Genomic DNA, 20,860 nt, shown 5'->3' on the forward strand with positions numbered 1-20,860 from the left:
CTTTATATCAATATGTTCACTCTCTCTTTGCCTCATTATGTCTTCTATAGTGCTTCAATCATGCTGTCAATGCGCTATTTTAATGTAAAAAATGAGTCAAGATAGGTGTTTGAAGGAGCTTTGCATCCCTCCCAACCCAAGCAAGGAAAGACAGAATCTCCAACTGAGGCTTGAGCCCTTAGGTTAGCTGATGTAAACATTTTAAGATGGACCTTTAGAATAAACCTATGCTGACAATTCAATCATTAAACAATATACATCTGCATTACAAAAAACTTGCTTAACACCATCAGAAGTCACCCTGTATCTTACTGGCCATGGGAAGGATGTTACTGTAAGCTAGACAAACACCTAAAACGTCTGTCACCTTCTGACAGAACCATGGGTCTAAGCTGCTGCCCTCCATTTTATCAAACAAATCATTATATATTCTTCGCCATTTCGATGACACTGGTCTGTAACTTTTAGCTGTTGATACTGGAGAGGACCCTTATTCAAAACATCTTTCATTCTCTGTTCAGTTTAGTTATACAGCACAAGCACACTTAGCCATATTGATGTAATTCCCTATTATTACTCACTTATGTTCCACTGCTTTTAATAACATCTTCATTTAATTCTAGAACTATCCATGCCTTTGTACCAGGGGGCAGCTCAATTGGTGATCTAAGTAAATGTGAGTCCCTGGTAACTAAGAGATCCAAGTTTCAAATCCCCCCCGGTTGTAACCCGGTTTACGGAAAGGTGGAGAGGCCATAGACCCCCAGAGATTTATTGGTAGCCCCGTGTCATGCGAGCTGCCAAGTTCCTCTGGGTTACAAAGAAAGAAAGAAAAAAATGAACGGGTCCATGCCTTTTTAATATAAGCACAGAAAGAAGCAAAGCAACAAGAATAAATGAGAAATACTTTGGCCCTGCAGACATTGTTGGACAGTTTTCTGGCGTGCAAAACTCAGTAAGGGTGCCATAAAGCAGATTCACCTGATTGAAGAAGTCAACCGCTGCAAGTGAAAAACATAAATAAACTGTTAGTGAAATGATAAAATTGACTCAACAATTTTTCACTACATAATTATAGCTACTTCTTTTGCTCGTAGAATTGAGAGGAAAATATTTATAATTAAAAAGAAAAAACATTCCATCTTAGCATTCCCTCAGACCCACTTCCATTCCACTTTACAGTACAGTGTCAGTTTACAGGAACAATATTATTCAACAGCCTCAGATTAAACAAGCATATGCAATACAAACAGTTTCAACCATTATATAAGCACTTGCTATAAAGCTTCCAACTATGCACAGTCAGAAACACAGATGTCATCCTCACGTGACAGAACTTTCAACCACAGTTCCACAGCAAGTAAAATCAGACATGGACTTGATTCAGTAGAATTAATAGAGAAGATAATGTATTTCCATTTGAGACTTCCTGTGCATGAATTTCCGTTTCCCCATTAAAACACTTTATGTTTAGAAGAAAGTCCATGACTTTATGTTTCAGACATCAGGTTAGCCAGGCAGATGTGTTTAGAGAAGATTTTAACATTATCTATGCTTTCACAATAGCAAAATAAACTAAAAATGGATATGAAGAAACCCATGACCATGACTAGAATCAATATTAAAATCAGAAATATTCATTGTAACAATTAAAAAAAAAAAGACCAGAATATTTAGCAATTTTAAAGAAAAGAGAATGCAGTACAGACAAAAATATTGCTTACATGAAATACTAACAAACATATTCCTTGCATCCTACATATGTGAAATTAATACACATGCAACTTATGAGAACTAGAAAGATAGCAGTGAAAGTCACTTAGGTGGCCATGGCTTTGTTATCTTTAGTTTTTCAGTTATTGTGTATTATTCAGTTAATAGGGAAGAAACGGGAAAGGAAAGAGAAATACTATTGACAGCCAACCACTCATTGAAATCCTCCCCTGGGGGAAGTCGAACTGCTTCTCTCAAATTTCCACTACCCAATGTGGCATCAATATGTTTTCGAAGTTGTGCACCCTGTAACAAATGAAATCACATCCATTCAGTACTTCTACCTTAAAGGATACCACACTCATCAAATTCAATAGCATTCAAGACACGGAATTCATCACAATTGATCTATAAAAGCAACCAGTCAGACTAAATAAGAAATTAGAATACTTATTCTCTTTAATCCACAGTAAATTCTGGACTTGAATATCCCATGCTGCGGGGGATAACAGAATCTCTGTGGAGTGTGGACTGAACTTGCATATCAAAAATTATCATTCAACAATGCATTAAAGGCATTAAACTATGACCATAAAAATTGCTATAATGCCCATCACAATCAAAAATAGCCTTTATTAAAAATGCAATCTAGATTCTATACAAATCTGTTAAATTTGGACAACTAGGTCCAAACTCCATGTTCTGATGCTCAGATTAAGAGGCTAATATTTTTGTTGGATTCCTCTTTCTGAGAGGTGTAAAATCCATATAAAAATAGTCTTAATCCGATGAGCAGAACTTATATTTTGAATTTATTATTCTTAATAAATTATATGTGCAAGGTCAGCCAGTTTTGTAATGTAGGCTCACATGCCCAACAGATGTGTCACACACCCTCCTTGATGGATATATATACAGGGAAAGTTGGAGAGAATTTGAACACAACACAACTCACATCTTCCTCTCTCATCCTAAAAAGTACGAGCTACCTGGAGGACGAATTTCAGCCACACGTGGGAAGGACGAAGAGGATTTTTCTGCTGCTAGGGTTTCTGCTGCTAGGGTTTCGCAGAAGTTTGACCAGCGTTGACTTTGGTCAACGTTTGGTCCAAACAAGCTGAAAACTTGTGGGAGGTTCGATTTTTGAAGGCCGTACTACCTGACACAAAAATCGAGGTCAAAGGGTTGACCGTTTTGCTGCTGCGTTGACTTTTAGCTTGCTGCCCCTGCGTTGACTTTTCAGGACAGCGTTGACTTTTGTAGAACTGACTTGGGTTGACTCATCTACTGGTTGGAGGGTTGTTGTGACACATGCTGGGCTGGCTGACCAAAGGAGACTTTGCTGGTTGAAGCATCCTGTTGACCGCCGAAACGAACACATACATTTTTCTTGTTTCTGATTTGTCTTCTGTAAGATCTGCTTATATGTTCTATCTGCATTTTGCTTATCTACTTGTATGATTGCTGTGAGAAAAGTGAAATTGCTCTTAGCATAGAACATCTACAAAACTTTACATGGTATCAGAGCTGAGGTGAAGACAAACTCTATCTATAGCAATCATCATCGAAGGAAATGGATTCCTCTAAGCTTGAATTCAGGGAGAATGACAAGCTGACTGGAACTGATGACTTCCATGCCTGGAAGATGTTATTAGATCTCAAATTAGAAGATCATGATCTCCTAGATCATGTGACAGGGAAGATTCAAGAACCTCCATCAAATGCCTCTGCTGCTGTTAAACACAAGTATAAGAAGGGAGAAATCAGAGCAAAGCTGCTAATCAGGGAATCCATAAATAAGAGTCTGGTTGCCTACATATCTGAACTAGGCACATCCAAGGAGATGTATGACAAACTGATACTTATGTTCCGAGTAAACAATGTGAACCAAGTGCTATTCCTCAAGAACAAGTTGAAGAATATGAAGAAGGGCCGAGACGAGTCTATTCAAACTTTCTTTATGAAGTTGACCGAAACCAGGAACAATCTGCTAGCTATTGGGGAGACAATAGCTAATCGTGAGATGGTTCTCACCGCACTTGGAGGACTTCCATATGAATGGCAAGTATTCACAACTACCATTCTCAACAATAATACCATCCCTAACTTTGATGAGCTTCTGTCTAGATGTATGCAAGAAGAAACAAGGATGAAGGAATTTGATAATGAAAGAAATGCTGCCTATGTTGCTCATTCCCGAAAGAAGAACTCTGGTGGTTCCAAGGACAAAGGAAGGACTAAGACTCAAAAGAAGAAGGGTAAATGTTTCACCTGCCATAGGACTGGACACTATGCTAGAGAATGCCCCTTCCAGAAGAATTCTCCCGATAGTGACGACAACAACAACAACCGAAGGAATGGGAATCAAAGAAATGACAAATCCAAAGGAAAGAGGAAGGCTCACTTTGAAGGAAACAATCCACCTTCTAAAAGGACCAGAAATACCAGGTATGAGGAGTCTAATGTTGTTGATAAAAGAAATGAGTATATTCTAATATCTGCTCTCTCAGCTGCATCTCCGCCCGACACTATGGATGTCTGGCTAATCGATAGTGGTGCCTCAAGACACATCACCGGATTCAAGGAAGCACTTTCTGACATGGTTGAAAGGGATACTAATCTAGAAATTATCCTTGGGGATAATGCCACTTATCCTGTGAAAGGGACCGGGACTGTGACCCTCCAATTGTCTCAAGGACAAGTCCTCCATCTACAAGATGTACTCTATGTACCCAAATTGAAGAAGAACCTTGTGTCTGTATCTGCCATGGAAGACAAAGGATTCAATGTAACTTTCTCTGATGGAAAGGTACTCATGTGGAAGAAGAGCTTCAAGGAAGCTATCTCAATTGGTTTTAGAGTTGGTACACTCTACCAGGTTGGAGGGAGTCCGTTGGGAGCTATGACTTGTGATACTATCCGTCAAACCGAACTATGGCACCGAAGATTTGGACACCTTCATTACAAGGCTCTTCCCGAAGCAAGGAAGGTGGTGACAGGGATGCTTGATTTTGGAAATAATCATAAAGGTGTATGTAAAGGCTGTGCTGAAGGAAAACATACAAGGGGACCTTTCCCCTCAAGTGTCACAAAGACATCTGAGATATTGCAACTAGTCCATTCTGATCTTTCCGGTATGTTGCCTGTAACATCCCTGGGGGGATGTTCTTACTATATGACATTTACTGATGACTTCTCTCGCAAAACCTGGATATACTTCTTGAAGAAGAAGGATGAGGCTTTCATGTGGTTCCGTACCTTCAAAGCCTTGGTGGAAAATATGACCGGAAAGAAGATCAAGATTTTGAGGACTGACAATGGCACTGAATATGAGTCAAATGAGTTCAAAGACTTTTGCAAAGAAGCTGGCATTAAGAGGGAGACTACCACTGCATATACTCCTGAGCAGAATGGTGTTGCTGAACGCAAGAATAGGACTATTGTGGACGCTGCCCGTGCCATGCTATGTGACCAGGGTCTTCCAAAGTTTCTGTGGGGAGAAGCTGCAAATACTGCTGTGTACATTCAAAACCGATGCCCTCATTCCGCTTTGGACTCCAAAACTCCCGAAGAGGTTTTCTCTGGTAAGAAACCTGATGTCTCACATTTTAGAATTTTTGGATGTCCTATCTATTTTCATGTGCCGAAAGAAAAGAGAAGTAAGCCGGATGCTACTGGGAAGAAAGGAATGTTTGTGGGCTACAGTGAGACTTCTAAGGCATATAGAGTCTATGTACCTGGTCAAAGGGAAGTAGAGATAAGCCATGATGTCACTTTTGACGAAGATGCTTCCCTGAAGAAAGTAGTAGATCTTCCTAGATCTGAAGAAAACCATGAAGAAAGACCTGGAAATCTGGAAGAACCCCAGGATGAGACTATGCCTGATGTTGAAGGGCCAATGGACCCTATTGATCCTTCCCCTTCTCTAGGAAAGAGGCCATCATGGCTCAGGGACACCCTCGAAGATGCTGAGGGTCATGCTGCCCCAAGGGGAACATTCCGAGAAAGCAAGAAGCCGTGTAGATACCAAGGGTATCTAGCTGCCATGAGTACTATTATACAATCTGAACCTGGATCTTTTGAGGAAGCCATCAAGCATCAAGTCTGGAAGGATGCTATGCATGAAGAATATGAGGCTATTATGAAGAATGATGTCTGGGATGTGGTCCCGAGACCGAAGGACAAATCTGTTGTCACCGCTAAATGGCTCTACAAGATTAAACATGGATCTGATGGGAGTGCTGAAAAGTTTAAGGCAAGATTTGTTGCCCGTGGCTTCTCTCAAAAGGAAGGAATTGACTATGACGATATATTTGCACCTGTGGCTCGATATACCACCATCCGATCCATCATAGCCCTTGCTGCTACGCAAGGATGGAGTCTTCATCAGATGGATGTCAAGACCACTTTTCTGCATGGTGCAATAAAGGAAGAGGTGTATGTAGAACAACCTCTGGGATTTGAAGTTCAAGATCGAGACACTTATGTCTGCAGGTTGAAGAAAGCCCTCTATGGGTTAAAGCAAGCACCCAGAGCTTGGTATGAGAGGATGGATAGTTACTTGATGAAGTTGGGCTTCACTCGAAGCAATGCTGATCCAAACCTTTACTTTAAGGTTGAGGAAGGAAAGCCTCTCATTCTAGTGTTGTATGTGGACGACCTCTTCCTGACAGGTGATGACCCTCTCATTCATCAATGTAAGAGGGAGCTTGCTGCTGAGTTCGAGATGAAAGACCTAGGACTGATGCACTATTTCCTAGGCCTAGAGGTCTGGCAGAGACCTGGAGAGATTTTCCTTTCTCAAGGAAAGTATATTGTGAAGCTTCTGGAAAGATTTGGGATGGTGGACTGTAAGTCCGTGTCGACACCAATGGAACTCAACTTTAAGAAGTTGAGTGGCAGCGCTGCAGGGCCTATCTTGGCCAATCCTACTGAGTATCGTCAACTCATAGGAGCTTTGATGTTCTTAGTGAACACCCGTCCGGACATATGTTTTGCAGAGAATACTTTGAGTCAACAGATGGTTGAGCCTCATCATTTTCACTGGGTTGGTGCCAAGAATATTTTGAGATATCTTCGGGGCACGATAAACCATGGGCTGAGATACACTGCCGGGAGTGTGATACTCCGGGGATATACTGATGCCGATTGGGCTAGCAGTGTGGTGGATCGTAAGAGCACATCTGGATGCTGTTTCAATCTTGGTTCTGCTTCGATCTCATGGATGAGCAGGAAGCAGAAGTCGGTGGCTTTGAGCACCGCGGAGGCCGAATACGTTGCTGCTAGTATGGCCTGTTGTGAAGCAGTTTGGTTGAGGAAGCTCTTTAGTGAGCTGTTCCAACATGTGCTAGATACCACTGTAATACTCTGTGATAATCAGAGTGGGATTCGTATGACTGAGCATCCTGTGTTCCACGACCGATCCAAGCATATTGATATCAGGTACCACTTTATCCGGGATATGGTACAGCGAGGCGCCCTAAGGCTCGATCATATAGGAACTGATGAGCAGGTCGCGGATATTCTCACTAAGCCCCTGGGGAAGGTCAAGTTCCTAACCTTCCGTGAGAGTCTTGGTGTCGTGGAAAGACCCTTTGATGTGGGTCCTGTTGGACGATGAGCTCTGGGAGCTCTGGGGGGCTTTGGGGATAGCTTCTCGGAGCTATAAGCACTCATAATGCTTCTGCCCCACCCTTGTGATTATTGAGCTGGTTCGCCACTCATTTAATCTGTGCCTCGTATGCATCCTACCCATTGAGTTCAGGGCTCATGGGAAGTACCTCTCATTTGGCCAATGAGGTGTGGAAAAGCTAGAGACTATTAGCAAAGACTGATGGACGCATCAGAGATTGCCGTACTCTCTATCTAGGATGGCATGGTCCAACCACTTGATCTGGGATCAAGATTTGTGAGGTCTGGGACCTCTGGACTGATTATGTCAGTCGGGGAATGATGTCTTTGTGACTGACCCACTTCTGTTCTGAAATAAAGAAGCCAGCAAAGCAAGTTTTGGCGGGATGACTCACGATGTTAATTGCACTAATAGATGGAGTTCTCCCTAGTTGAGAGGGAGTGTTAAATTTGGACAACTAGGTCCAAACTCCATGTTCTGATGCTCAGATTAAGAGGCTAATATTTTTGTTGGATTCCTCTTTCTGAGAGGTGTAAAATCCATATAAAAATAGTCTTAATCCGATGAGCAGAACTTATATTTTGAATTTATTATTCTTAATAAATTATATGTGCAAGGTCAGCCAGTTTTGTAATGTAGGCTCACATGCCCAACAGATGTGTCACACACCCTCCTTGATGGATATATATACAGGGAAAGTTGGAGAGAATTTGAACACAACACAACTCACATCTTCCTCTCTCATCCTAAAAAGTACGAGCTACCTGGAGGACGAATTTCAGCCACACGTGGGAAGGACGAAGAGGATTTTTCTGCTGCTAGGGTTTCTGCTGCTAGGGTTTCACAGAAGTTTGACCAGCGTTGACTTTGGTCAACGTTTGGTCCAAACAAGCTGAAAACTTGTGGGAGGTTCGATTTTTGAAGGCCATACTACCTGGCACAAAAATCGAGGTCAAAGGGTTGACCATTTTGCTCCTGCGTTGACTTTTAGCTTGCTGCCCCTGCGTTGACTTTTCAGGACAGCGTTGACTTTTGTAGAACTGACTTGGGTTGACTCATCTACTGGTTGGAGGGTTGTTGTGACACATGCTGGGCTGACTGACCAAAGGAGACTTTGCTGGTTGAAGCATCCTGTTGACCGCCGAAACGAACACATACATTTTTCTTGTTTCTGATTTGTCTTCTATAAGATCTGCTTATATGTTCTATCTGCATTTTGCTTATCTACTTGTATGATTGCTGGGAGAAAAGTGAAATTGCTCTTAGCATAGAACATCTACAAAACTTTACAAAATCTCCATAAGAAATTACTCGTATAATAAGTATTATGCCAATTATCTACTGATTACAACACTGACTATCCACTTAAGGTATTTATCTGCAGCTACCCATGCAGAGTGTATGTGTTTCATTATTTTCCTCTCCCTTACAGAATACAAATTTCAAAATTTAATAACATTAAAGCACTAATCTAAAGTTGGTAGACTCGATTATGAATGCGTACTATCACAGTACTATAATCATAGTCACAAAAATACTCTCAAATTTTCCAAGAAAAACAATTCCTTTTTTGAACTTGTCATTGGAATAGGCACAATACAGCATATTATTCTCCCATGTTAAAGCATTGTAGGCAAGGAGTTGAGTTGGAACTTCTTGCATTAAATGCTGAACTTTGTCAAGATTCTGTTAATGATATTAATCTATAACACAAATTTTTCCATCCTTGCTGATTCTTGTTAAATGGATTATATGAGACTTTGAGATATTTTTTCTCAAATGTAAGTTGATGCAGTTCTTTGCATATTTTCCATACCTCTCACAAATGCTATATTTTTTGCATTATCTTGGTATGCATACATGTACTTTCTAACAATGATTATAACTTCAGAAACAAATATGCCATATATACCAAGTATAAATAACAATGTTTCATCACTACTCAATCCATGACAATAGTTACACATCACGATAATACAGAATTAACATGATATTATTGCCAAAATAAAACTCGCCAATATTATCGCGATAATTTCAAAAGTATCCCAAGTCGAACGGAAATTATTGCCCTGCTGCTGGAAAAGCCGATAAAGTTCCAGTTTGGGTTTTTTTAGGGTCATTTTCGTTTTTTCTTGTGCTGAGATTGAGCTTTGAGGGTTGTGTGAGTCTTGTGACTACTTTTCATCAAGCAAACAAGGAAAAATCAATAGTTTTCTTTGCCATCAACCGAGCATTTTTGGAGTGGAGATTTACTCCAGTATACCATATCCATATTCCAGGTATGTAAAAAATGTTGCGTTCCTTTTCTTTGTTTTCCAAGACTAGTATAATTTTAGAGTCTGCCTCTTCTTACACTTTTTAAATTTCCACATTTGTTCTATGTTGTAGGTCCAAATTTAAAAATTTAATCAGAGCTCTAAAAAATGGCAAAGCCATTGGACCAAATGTGGTAGTATGGTGAACCATGTGAGGGCAATAATAGAACAAAGCTGAGTTGCAAGCTATGTGGAATGGAAATGTTTGGCGGAATCACCCGCTTGAAATATCACCTTGCCAAAATCCCAAGCCCTGAAGTGGATATTTTCCCTATAGCCCCATACATAGTCCATATCGCAAAGAACTCAATTCTTGATACTGCTAGAAAGAGAGATTAGAGGGAAGAACTAAAAAATTGCACGGGAACCACAAGCTTCTCAAGATTGAGGGAAACCTGATCCTTGGCCATACCTTCTTAGTGCGTTATTATTATCAGATTATCGTTATAGTGTATAGATGCCTCATGGTGATCATCTCATGAGATACGATAATTTTTGCTTTAATGTGATTTTGTATTATCTTGTCAGAACTTATGATTGAATACAGACATCATATTTTACTATCTAATATCAATGATTGATGTGCCACTTGACATCTTATAGATTTTACATTGTACTTTTATTTTCATACTTGTGTGACAATGTGTTTGTTTGATGTTGATGTTGCTTTAAAAGAATTAAAAATTGAAAAAAGAAAAAAATGATTTTGTATTTTTCAAGTTTCCTGATAATTTCCGACATTTTCCCCAATAATGCCGATAATTTAAATTTTGGCCCCGACTATAAATTGCCAATAACAATAAATGTAACATTGTCCACGACAGCCTATTGTGTTCACAGTCTGGTTTATGGATTAATAAATTTGGACTCCTATTAATGTTCTTATAAGATCAATTTCTAATTTATACTTGAACTCATCAACTAGATAAGATTCTTTGAGCTTCCCTTTATGAATCTTCCCTTCTATTTAGTTGTTGCTAATATGCAGCATGTGTTTTCAAATTGGAAAAACAGAGGATTTAAGGCTTTCAAATAATATTTTATGGTGATTTCAAATAGACAAATGCCTTATCCTAGTGTTATAGCATCAAGAAAAATGTTAAAAGGTTTGGAACTCGACTATGAAATAAAGCAACTCAACAAACATACTAAAAGAGCACAGTTTACAAATTATATCAGATCTGTTATTACACTTACAGGATACAACTATTAAGTGCTTGCATCAATAAATGTCATCAAAACCGAACATATGAAGCAATAGGGCAGTCTACTATTGAATAGCAATCATGAAAATTACATGCCTCAGTTCTGATATTAAAATAGCTTCAAGAGAACAAACTGATCCCTCTTTCAGCCCCTTTCTTTTGCTAGTCAAACCCACTATATAGAGTAAAATTATATCCCACCAAAGAACAAGGACAAGTACAAAAATAGAAGACTCACATGCATATGACAGCCCATGAAAATTATTGATCAAAGCTCCAAACTTGTCAAAAGATCCCCAACGACCAGCACACTACTTTAAGGTAATTTTGCCAAAATGAAATCACAAGTTGCAAATAAGGCGAAGCCATCGTTTTACAGCCTTCCCTTGCAACTAATATTTGAATCAAATAATAAAAGAAAACTATATAAATCCCTGCGAATAATGTTCCACTTCTAGGGTTCCATTTGATTGGTTCACAAGCTGTAAATATTTCAAACCTGGCACATATACTCTTCCTAGGCCAAGCACTCCTCTAATAAATGATTATTTTACAGTAAGAGGGCACAAGAAAGCGTTCTACATGTATCCATTGTAGAAATGTCTGTGTTATTTGACTTTTAATGCAAAATATTAAATTTCACCTCAAAAGGAGGATTCCCATAAACTCCATCCTTATGGCTGATTTGAAATATTTATTCACAGCAGCAAACAGTGGGCAATATTTCACCACTTCAACCCAACACACTAGGAAGCCCAAGACAAAAGAGACCAAACATATGCCAACAATTTTCATCCCTGACGACACACTTTTCAAAGCATTAACCAGATCTGAAATCGTTTTAATTACAGAAGATTTACAACAGTAAATCTGCTTTATTGTCTTCAGGATGTACGTTAAAACCATTCAAACTTTCAGCCCTGTTACCCACCAAAAGTGGGTAACCCCATAGAAGAAAAGTTTTGTCCTATCTTGGACAGCAAGCCAACCAGCAGCTCCACATATTGCTCAGTTATGATCAGTGTTATCGGAACCGGTGGAACTAGCCGGTCCGACCGGTTTGGGGTCAAACCGGTCTAGTTTGAGGTCTGGAACCAGAAATGGCTGGTTCAGTCTCTAATGGAACCGTCTGGTTCATTTCGGTACCAAATCGACCGGTTCGGTATCAAATGGCCAGTTCAGTCTGGACTCTGTAATGGAACTGACCGGTTCAATATCAAACCGACCAGTTTGGAACCAACCGGTTCGGTACTGGACCGACCGGTTTTGTACCAAAACTGTTAAATTTCCATGAAACTCTACAACTACTTAGATGAATAACTGAAAATTGAAACTAGTTAACTTTCACCAAGATACAGAGTCTCTTAACAATTCATATGCAGCGGAATAAAAACACAAGCACAAATTGACACACGTTTTCTTAGGAAACCCAACAAGGAAAACTTGTTTTCATGATTGGCTATTTTATTGATTGTCCTTGAAGCAATTGAATCTATTACAAAACACTCTGTCTCTCTTGAGAAACCGTTATGCTTCTCACACAAAACTCAGCTAATACAATTGATCTTGGTTTTCCTTGATCACAACTTGATCTTGGTTCCTGCACACAATTGATCCTTCTGCTGCCTCTTTGACTTGCTCTGCAAACCATGCCGTCTTGCCTCAATTCTGCTCCTCCTTGGCTTCGTTATCCCTTGTGCTGATCTCCTATTTCATAGGTGCACTTGTGGGCCATATTTCTTGGCGCACTTGAGCTCCTATTTTTTAGGGCCCTAACGCCTTTCTGCGCACAACCAATCAACTCCTAAATCCTAGTGTACTTGTCATCCTATTCTTTAGCAAACAATTCTTGCACTCCACAATCAAGGCTCTCTCATACTAACTCATGAGCTTTGTCTTGTCACAATCCTTCGTGTACAAAACTATCATTAACTTGAGCCTTTGTCCTCTCTTCTATAGATTCAATCCATGCTAAATTAGGATAGTTCAAGTTTAGAACTCGAATTGTGATAGCAAATTAACTAAGAATTTTACTCGCTCTCCTTCCAATCATCACTGGAATTGTTAACTCGTGCTCTCTCCAATCAACATTAGAGATCTAACTCGCTCATCCTTCAATCAAGACTGAAGAAACTCATGAGGATAATTCGAGGTCTTCACTGACTAAGGCACAAGCCAAAAGACCTTGCTCGCCAGTTCCATACAATTTGACCAAAGATGTTCCAAACGTAATTTAACAAAACAAAGAAATACTGAAAATTAATTAATTAGCAAAAAAAAAAATCCCAAGAATTTTTAGCCTAACATTCAAACCTATGGCCCTAGTATTGCTACGCAATTCATGGTAATGTTAAATTCTTAAATTCATTCTTCTTTATTGTTCATTTTCATCCTTTTACTTAAACTTTTAACATTAACATGAAATGACTCGGAATGTTTAAGAGTGGTTCTAACCTCATTGGATTTCATATGGAGAAAGTAGAATTTTAGATCTCTCTCAAAATCCAGTTGTATACCTAGGGGGGATATTATGGGAAATTCTAGCCTCTATATATGATTCATACATACAATACCATGGGTCATTACCATGGTTCTCTCAATACCATATATCTAATACCATGGGCTTATCCCCCCTAGGTATATCCCATAATATCCCCCCAGGTATGCTACACTAGTAGACTTCACAATTTTTTAGGATTTCAGGATTCGAGGGATTGCAACATTTCTAATGGATTTTGTCATGTACGAGGTTATGGAAGTAGTATTTAATCAAGAGCACCAAGAGTATTACCTTGATGTTAGTGGCATCGCTTGTCCAACTCCTCTATCATGATCCTACAAAAAACGTACCCATCACTCAAACAAAATCTTGCTTGACATGCTACGTCTTTTCTATCTTATTTTAATGCATAGAGAGTGATATTAATAACGAAGATCCCAAGATAGGCAGTGATTTTGATGAAAGGTAGGTATTTGTTGTAGCATGGTTTTTCTTGGTTCAGAGATGGATTGCACTCGATTTATTTTGGTTCTGTGCACCCCAACATACTATCTAAATGAGAATTTTGCTTATTTGTGCATAAATGGTTTGGATTCATATGGATGCACATGAATATATATGTTTTTCTTTAAAATTTGAATATTTTCATTTTTCATTGAACAGTTTTTTGGTCCAATTTTTTTACCAGTTTCAGCCTAATTCCAACCGGTTCCTAGTTCAAAAAGTTATCCGGTTCAGTCCTGATAACATTGGTTATTGATGATATGCCACATTTCTCTGCCATTTACATGGGTCATACATCTCTCACCATCCGACATTCCTCTTGAATGACGGTGGGATACCACTTGGCACATAATTTAACCATTTTGCCATCAAGTGCTTTACTTAATGTTTTGGGCATTCTAACATGGATAAAGGGGTGATCTAGATAATTGATCGATGTTGACTATAAACTTTTTCTCTCGCCTTACAAGGGGGTTAGACTTTAGCCCTAGTCCAGTGGGACCTCCTCTAAGTCGTTAGGGATATAGGAGGAGCACTACTTAGGAAACATGGATTGAAGTAACATGTCCATAATTATTCCATCCTTACCATTTTTCATCGTTGCCTTGATATCACATCCATCCTTTGGGTTAATTGTGATCACCCAATTCTTGAGAACTAGATGCTCCATCTCATCATAAAGAACCCTTGCATGTCCCAACCTTGACAAACAAAAGATGGACTCATCCTTAAGGGGTAAATAAATGTTATATCATAAAATGTAAGATTGGACACCTAAGCTACGCTCCATATAAAAGCATTATCAAAAAGAAGTAAAAGGCGTGCCAAGGGTTGGAAAAAGTAGGCCGAGAAAAGGGTAACACATGCCTCCATGATTGCTCCTTCCATTGCATGTATACACTCAAGATGTGGACCTCACACCAACTAGTCCCATAGCCATGAAGTCTTTCCCCTCCATTGCCATTTGTTGTCACTAACACCCATGAACTAATGGGTTGACCTTGGAAATGTCACCTTCCCTTCAGGGTTGGAAGCACCTAATAGGGTTGATTACCTAGCCACCTCTGACAAGGTAGGGAACACTTTTACTGGACTTAGTCTAGATAGATATTTGAAGGTGATCACAGTTTGAAGTCTTACTATGCCCATAACAATTAAGTATGATCCACTATGATGCACATATGATCATTGTCTCTCATGAGTGGTTGCTTTCACTTGAGTTTGAGACAATTGATTCTATGCAGCGCTACAAAGGCCTTGAGGGCACACTCATTCCATGTCTACTCAACATTGATGCCCAAGTCATACTACACTTTTGAAGAGTAGTTATGACCTTGCAGATGTAGTGTTGCCCTTCCACAGTAGAGCATTGGGCACTTTGATGATCCTAACAGTTGATTGACCCCCCAAAGTGCTGGAAAAGTAGCCAAGTTCGATCTTCATTATCATCTTTGTACTTGTATCAATTTGTATTTCATGTAAATGAAGGAAAAGAATTTTATTTAAGCATGGGTTTCATGCTCAAGGTTAGGCCAAGCATGTTCATGCTCTTTGGGTTCAATGAGTCAAAAAGAGTCTTCGTCATATGTATAAGACCCATTTCGGAAATTTGTACAAGAAAGAAAAATTACTTTTGAGTCTAGAAAGACAAAATGACCTCCAAAACCAAGTCGGCCCTGCCAGTGAAAAGTCAACCTAGGAGAGGCCTATTCAACCTCTTGAGGAGTGAATATATATAGCATAAGACTTCAACTCATTTGGGGACATGACAACAAGTTTGATCTGCACCAAGATAAGAAGGAAAACAAGAGCGAAAGGCAAGAAGACAAGAAGAAAGACTAAGTGAAGGAAGGAGACCAAAATTTTGACTATTTATGCTCACATGTGCAAAAATATTAGGGTTTCTATGCTAGTTGGGGGGGGCCGAGAATTGCAGGTCGAGTTGCAGGACCGAAACTTTGACTGAAGTAGATTTTGGAGAGTTTGACCTTTGTTGACTTTGGTGGACTTTGACTTCTTTGGAAGAAATCTTGTTGAGGGCTGACTTGGTACTTGGAGGAGGTCTTGGTCTTTGGGTCTTGGAGGTCCCGTTTTGATTTGATTCTATAAGAAGAGGATTGTTCGGGTTTTCACCAATTGTGGGGTTTTGCCTTGGGCTTGGAGCCTATATCATGTGTTTTTTTGAGACTTTGTGATCTTCATGTTTTGGTAATTACTTGATGAAGAAGTAAATCTAAATAATAAAAATCCAACAAATATCACAAGTAACTATAAAGTAAGAAGAATCAACATTAATCTACAAAAACCTTGATTTTCCAACATGGTATTAGAGCTAAGGTTGATAAAAGGAGGCTTGAAGATCACTCTCGCTGGCATAATTGAAGATATCTCTACAGCAGTTCCACCATCAAAGGCTAGAAGAAGACCTTAACATCTTGAAAGCAGCTCTCTTAAAAAGTCCAAGACAAATGCGAAGTATTGAAATTCTGTGAAGGCGAGTTTCACTGTGGAGTAATACCAATGATGTTGGACACATATCCAAGTTCTTCCTCTTGACAGAATTCTGAGTTCTGCTAATACAAGTAATCCGAGTAATGCAAGAACTAAGATATAAGGTATGATCCGAAGTATGCTATTGTTGCCAAAACTATAAGCATGTTTGGTCACAATATGTTTATATGATACAAGTAAGCTTCAGGAGGTATTTAATCAGAACTACTAAATTGATCTATGACAATATGACAGCAACTCAATAAGAAGTATATAGCCCTGAGACAGTATGTTTGATAACATAACAGTGGTCCATGAACAACAATACCAATGGCAAAAATAAAGAAGGTATTTCCTTAACATGACAGCAATATGGATGATAAAGTGGCATTGAACTCATTAAATAACAGTCGCATGATCTCATATGGCAAATAGGTAACCCTATCTCTATTGTAATATGTGTTGTCTCTCCCAAAGGCAATGCATGCCTATGATATGATGCTACTCTAACTATGATGAAAATTCAAACTGAAGAGCCGAATTGCTTTCTCTGAGCAATACTATGACAGTGATCTGTGGGTTAAGCTTGAAGAGATGGACTGCTAAGGAGGTCGTAATATGATCCATCCAACAAGTGCAATTTTTTCTCAAGGAAAGGCCTCGCATACCGCAGGAGACCGAGCTTGAAAGGGAGCAAGAGAAGTCTGTTTTTTGTTTATGTTCTGGCACAGGTACATTGAAGGAGAAGCAACCAAGTTTGAGAGCCTTGCAGTTGGAGTAGAAGCCAAATTTGTAATCTCTGTTGTGTAGTGAAGAAAAGTCTTTCAGGGCCAAGTAATAGACCACCCTTATCTCTGATCTGCGGATGGAAACAGGGTCGAATAATCTAATGTTTCTTGTGCAGGACCGAAATACCAAGTGTTGGTTGTGAGAGCTCTTACACCTGAAGTGAATGCAGATTATCAAACTGAGTGCATCCATGGAAAAAGCAAGAGAAAACGTGGAGGAAAAAGGGTTATGTTTGACGTGTTTGGGTGATAGATTTCAATTGTCTACAGTACAACACATTCATGGGTAATTGCAACATAGTTGAAATCCAAAAGCTCACTTCTCTACGTAAGCAAGGGACGTCCATGTAAAGCTATAATGAGGAACACAAGAAAACACACCTTACTTCCTGAAGGAGCACTTTTCTTAGGGCGGAATGTCCGTTGATTCCTGTCCAACACATAAATTCTTGCAAGATGAGACTCGAAATTATATCATGAAGATAAAATTTAGGATTGAAAAATAAGAAAACATTACAAAATCCATTCAGAAACCACACAAGTCTTGACAACTGGGTTTCTAATACCGATTTCCAAAGTTAATAGATGTCCCTTTCAACATCACCCAAACAAAATCTGGGGCCTGAATTCGAAACATTAATTTTATAAACAATTTGAAAGTTATTCCACGAAGATGATCCAAGAATGAGAGCTTAGATTTGGAGTCACAAGGACAGCCGACTCATTAGAAAAGTCTCAAGGAAGATAAAAAGAAGACATACATACTTTCCTACTTTTGGGAGGCATCATATATGAATGGCAACAGCACAAAGATTTCAACATCCAAAAAGGTAAAAACTTAATTTTGCATCTATGTACAAGTTTACTTTAATATGTCTCTGTGCTGTAACTTGTTTCATAATAAGATCATCAAAGCTGATTTCTGTAGTATAAAAACACTTGAAGCAAAAAGAAGCACTGAGCTGTTAAGCATAGCACCTCTTTCTTGGAGTAATATTTGTTGGCTTCAAGGCAACTACCTTGATTTGCAGATGCGTTCCAAGGGAAGATTAGGGTTGATGTATGTTATGCAATATCAAAGCCTTTAATCACCCAAAGATTTCATTTGTCCTATGAAGTGAATATGAAAGCCTTGAGGGAAGGCAAGGCAAATGAATTTAATTCAGTTGGAGGTACAATTACAAAGAGAACCTTTTAGACCCATTTTTGGAGCTATTGTTCTTACTTCCAGTGTAAAAACAGCCAGTATTTCATATCTAAACAAACTCAAGCCTGTTGACGACGCTGGTATAAGATCAGTTGCAAAACAGAAAAGATTCCCTGCAACCTTTGTTCAGGGCGTTTGAGATTGAGTTGTTCAACCTTCTCCCATCGAAGACAAAGAGAAAGTCCAAGCTGTTTGATAGCTACGACAATCATTCAATGAGCATCCGTTGAAATGCCATCAAAAAGCTTCTCAATTCTTTCAAGGTTTCTTTCCTTTAGAACTCCCTTAATTAGCATGTCCCAGGCATCCCGGTCAGGATATATTCTTTTCTCTAAAATTGCATTGACAACCTTCGTGATATTCCCTGCCTTAGATGACTTGCAGAGTCCATCTACCAGGATTCTATATGTGAAAGTATTTGGAACACAACCCTTATCCAGCATCTCCTCCAAAATTTGATTAGCTTCATTAGCTTTACCTGCCTTACAGAATCCATTAATGAGCATGTTATATGTAAACACATTTGGAACGCATCCCTTTTCCAGCATGTCATCCCAGAGCTTGCAGGCCTCCTGCAACTCACCCTTTTCACAGAGCCCATTAATCAACGTGTTGTAAGTGACAATATTGGGTATACAGCCCCTGACCATCTCGTCGAAAAGCTTCCTTGCACCATAAACATCACCCTTCTTGCAAAGCCAATAGATAAGTGTACCGTAAACGACATTATCCGGTGTACAATTCTTGTTCAGCAATCTCTTCCACAGCATTCCGGCATCTTCCACTGCACCCTCATTGCAGAGACCATCAATAACCTTACTACACAGGCTCGGGTTGGGTATCATCTTTCTATCAACCATGTTATCCAACAAGCTCACGGCCTCGCTGATCTTGCCCTCTTTGCAGTAAGCTTCAATAACTACACTGTATGTAATGTCTACGATTGGACAGCCATTCTCCTCCATATGATCCATAAGCTTCACAGCTTCCTGCAACTCTCCTCGCTTACAATGCTCATCGATCAATATCGTATATGAAACTGGATCCGGAACCCACCCCTTGCTCAAAATTTCTTCAAACAGCCTCATTGCCCCGTGCATATCCCCACGGTTGCAAAGGCATCTCATAATCGTGCTGTAAGAGACAACATTAGGACCGCATCCTTGTTTAGGCATTTCATCAAACAATTTGTATGCAGCCTCTAAATCGCCCATTTGACAAAGGGCTTTGAGGACAATATTACAGGTAAAGACATTGGGCACCACACCGATTTTTCTACAGCTGAGATACAGCGACTGCACCAATTTATAGCGCTTGGTTTGAACCATGGCATTGAGAAGAGTGTTGAAGGATTTCACAGACGAATTACATCGAAATTCATGCATTCTGAAGTAGGTCTTCATGGCTTCCTTGGGTTTATTGGCGAAGCCATAGCTTCTGATCACGACGATGAACATACTCTCACTGCATTTCACATCGTCCTCCTTTAATTGCTGCAGGACATTCTCAAGGCCTTCAAACTCTCTGGACAATGCGAGCTTTTCGATCATTTTATAGTATGTTTCATAAGTGTGCTTGTAACCCAAATGATAGCGCGCTGCGTAGGTGAAAATGTCTAGGGCTAACTGGACATTTTGGACGCGGATTAAGAGGCGAAGCATTCGATTTGGATTGAGTTTTTGAGGCCAACTTGTGATGGGGGGCGTCACTGTGTACATCTTGGGCTCTTTGTCATTGGATTGTATGGCATTTTCTGCAGAAGAAAAGGCAGCAAACGATGATCTATAAGAGCGGAATTGAGCATTGATTACCTGGAGTTGTCTGAGAACTGCAGCCATGGTCTAGACTTCCCCTGCGTTAGCCTTCTGATACGCCTGGGGGTCAACGAAATACTACCATGCTTCGCAAGTGATGTCTGAGTTATAAACCTACTCCATTTCAAACTACAAAAGATTGTCTAACCTGCATAGGAGCCGGATTCCGTGAAAGGAGCATTGGAATTTCAGGACTCTTAAAATACAGCCGGGTTTCGTGAAAGGAGCATCGGAATTTGCCGGATCGCAAAGGTATAAATGAAAGTTCTTTCAACTTATAACTCGCACGCACAAGAAGATAGAAAAGGGGAGAGCTCATGGAAGCTTTTTTAATCTTAAATTTATCTATAATTATTTAATATTAGGGTGTAAATAATTGATTATCAAAATTACATTAGGGATAGGTATGAGAGGTTGGTTAGGAATATTATTAGATTTTTTTAATAATATTTAAATTAAAATTATATTTGTAGTGTTGTATTAAAATTTAAAAGTCTTTTTGATGGGTTAAAAGTTTATTTTTTTAAATATTAAAAATAAGATTATGGAATAGGGTATTTTAATGGTGTGATTTTCTTAATAATGAATAAACTATATTCAAGATAAGAGTTAATTATGGTTGTTTTTATTATCACTGAAGCACCAATTATAATAAATTTTATCGCTTCCCAAAAAAAATTATCGCTTTCCAA

The 20,860-nt window shown here is 39.2% G+C and overlaps 1 protein-coding gene across 3 annotated transcripts; it reads right to left on the reverse strand.

Moving 5' to 3' along the window:
- Positions 1–944: 944 nt before the first annotated feature.
- Positions 945–20,467, reverse strand: LOC149162989 (uncharacterized). 3 transcript variants are annotated; one of them, XR_016261963.1, is made up of 4 exons: positions 20,166–20,441; positions 17,529–17,577; positions 1,911–2,019; positions 945–1,001 (listed from the first exon to the last, which is right to left on the reverse strand). XR_016261963.1 is itself a non-coding variant. In XM_089437482.1 (3 exons), exon 1 carries the CDS (start codon positions 20,190–20,192, stop codon positions 18,567–18,569), a length of 1,626 nt encoding a protein of 541 aa, XP_089293608.1. In that variant the 5' UTR covers positions 20,193–20,467; the 3' UTR covers positions 1,911–2,019; positions 17,529–17,577; positions 18,167–18,566. The 3 variants fall into 3 exon arrangements, 2 of the variants coding, with proteins under 2 accessions (XP_089293608.1, XP_089293607.1); XM_089437482.1 differs by lacking the exon at positions 945–1,001 and having other exon boundaries at positions 18,167–20,467; XM_089437481.1 differs by lacking the exon at positions 945–1,001 and having other exon boundaries at positions 18,126–20,467.
- Between the last annotated feature and the right edge of the window lie 393 nt (positions 20,468–20,860).

This window comes from Pinus tabuliformis, chromosome 5_2, assembly GCF_031772625.1.
Source record: "Pinus tabuliformis cultivar Carrire ecotype Pingquan chromosome 5_2, CPIR1, whole genome shotgun sequence".
Taxonomy (NCBI): domain Eukaryota; kingdom Viridiplantae; phylum Streptophyta; class Pinopsida; order Pinales; family Pinaceae; genus Pinus; species Pinus tabuliformis.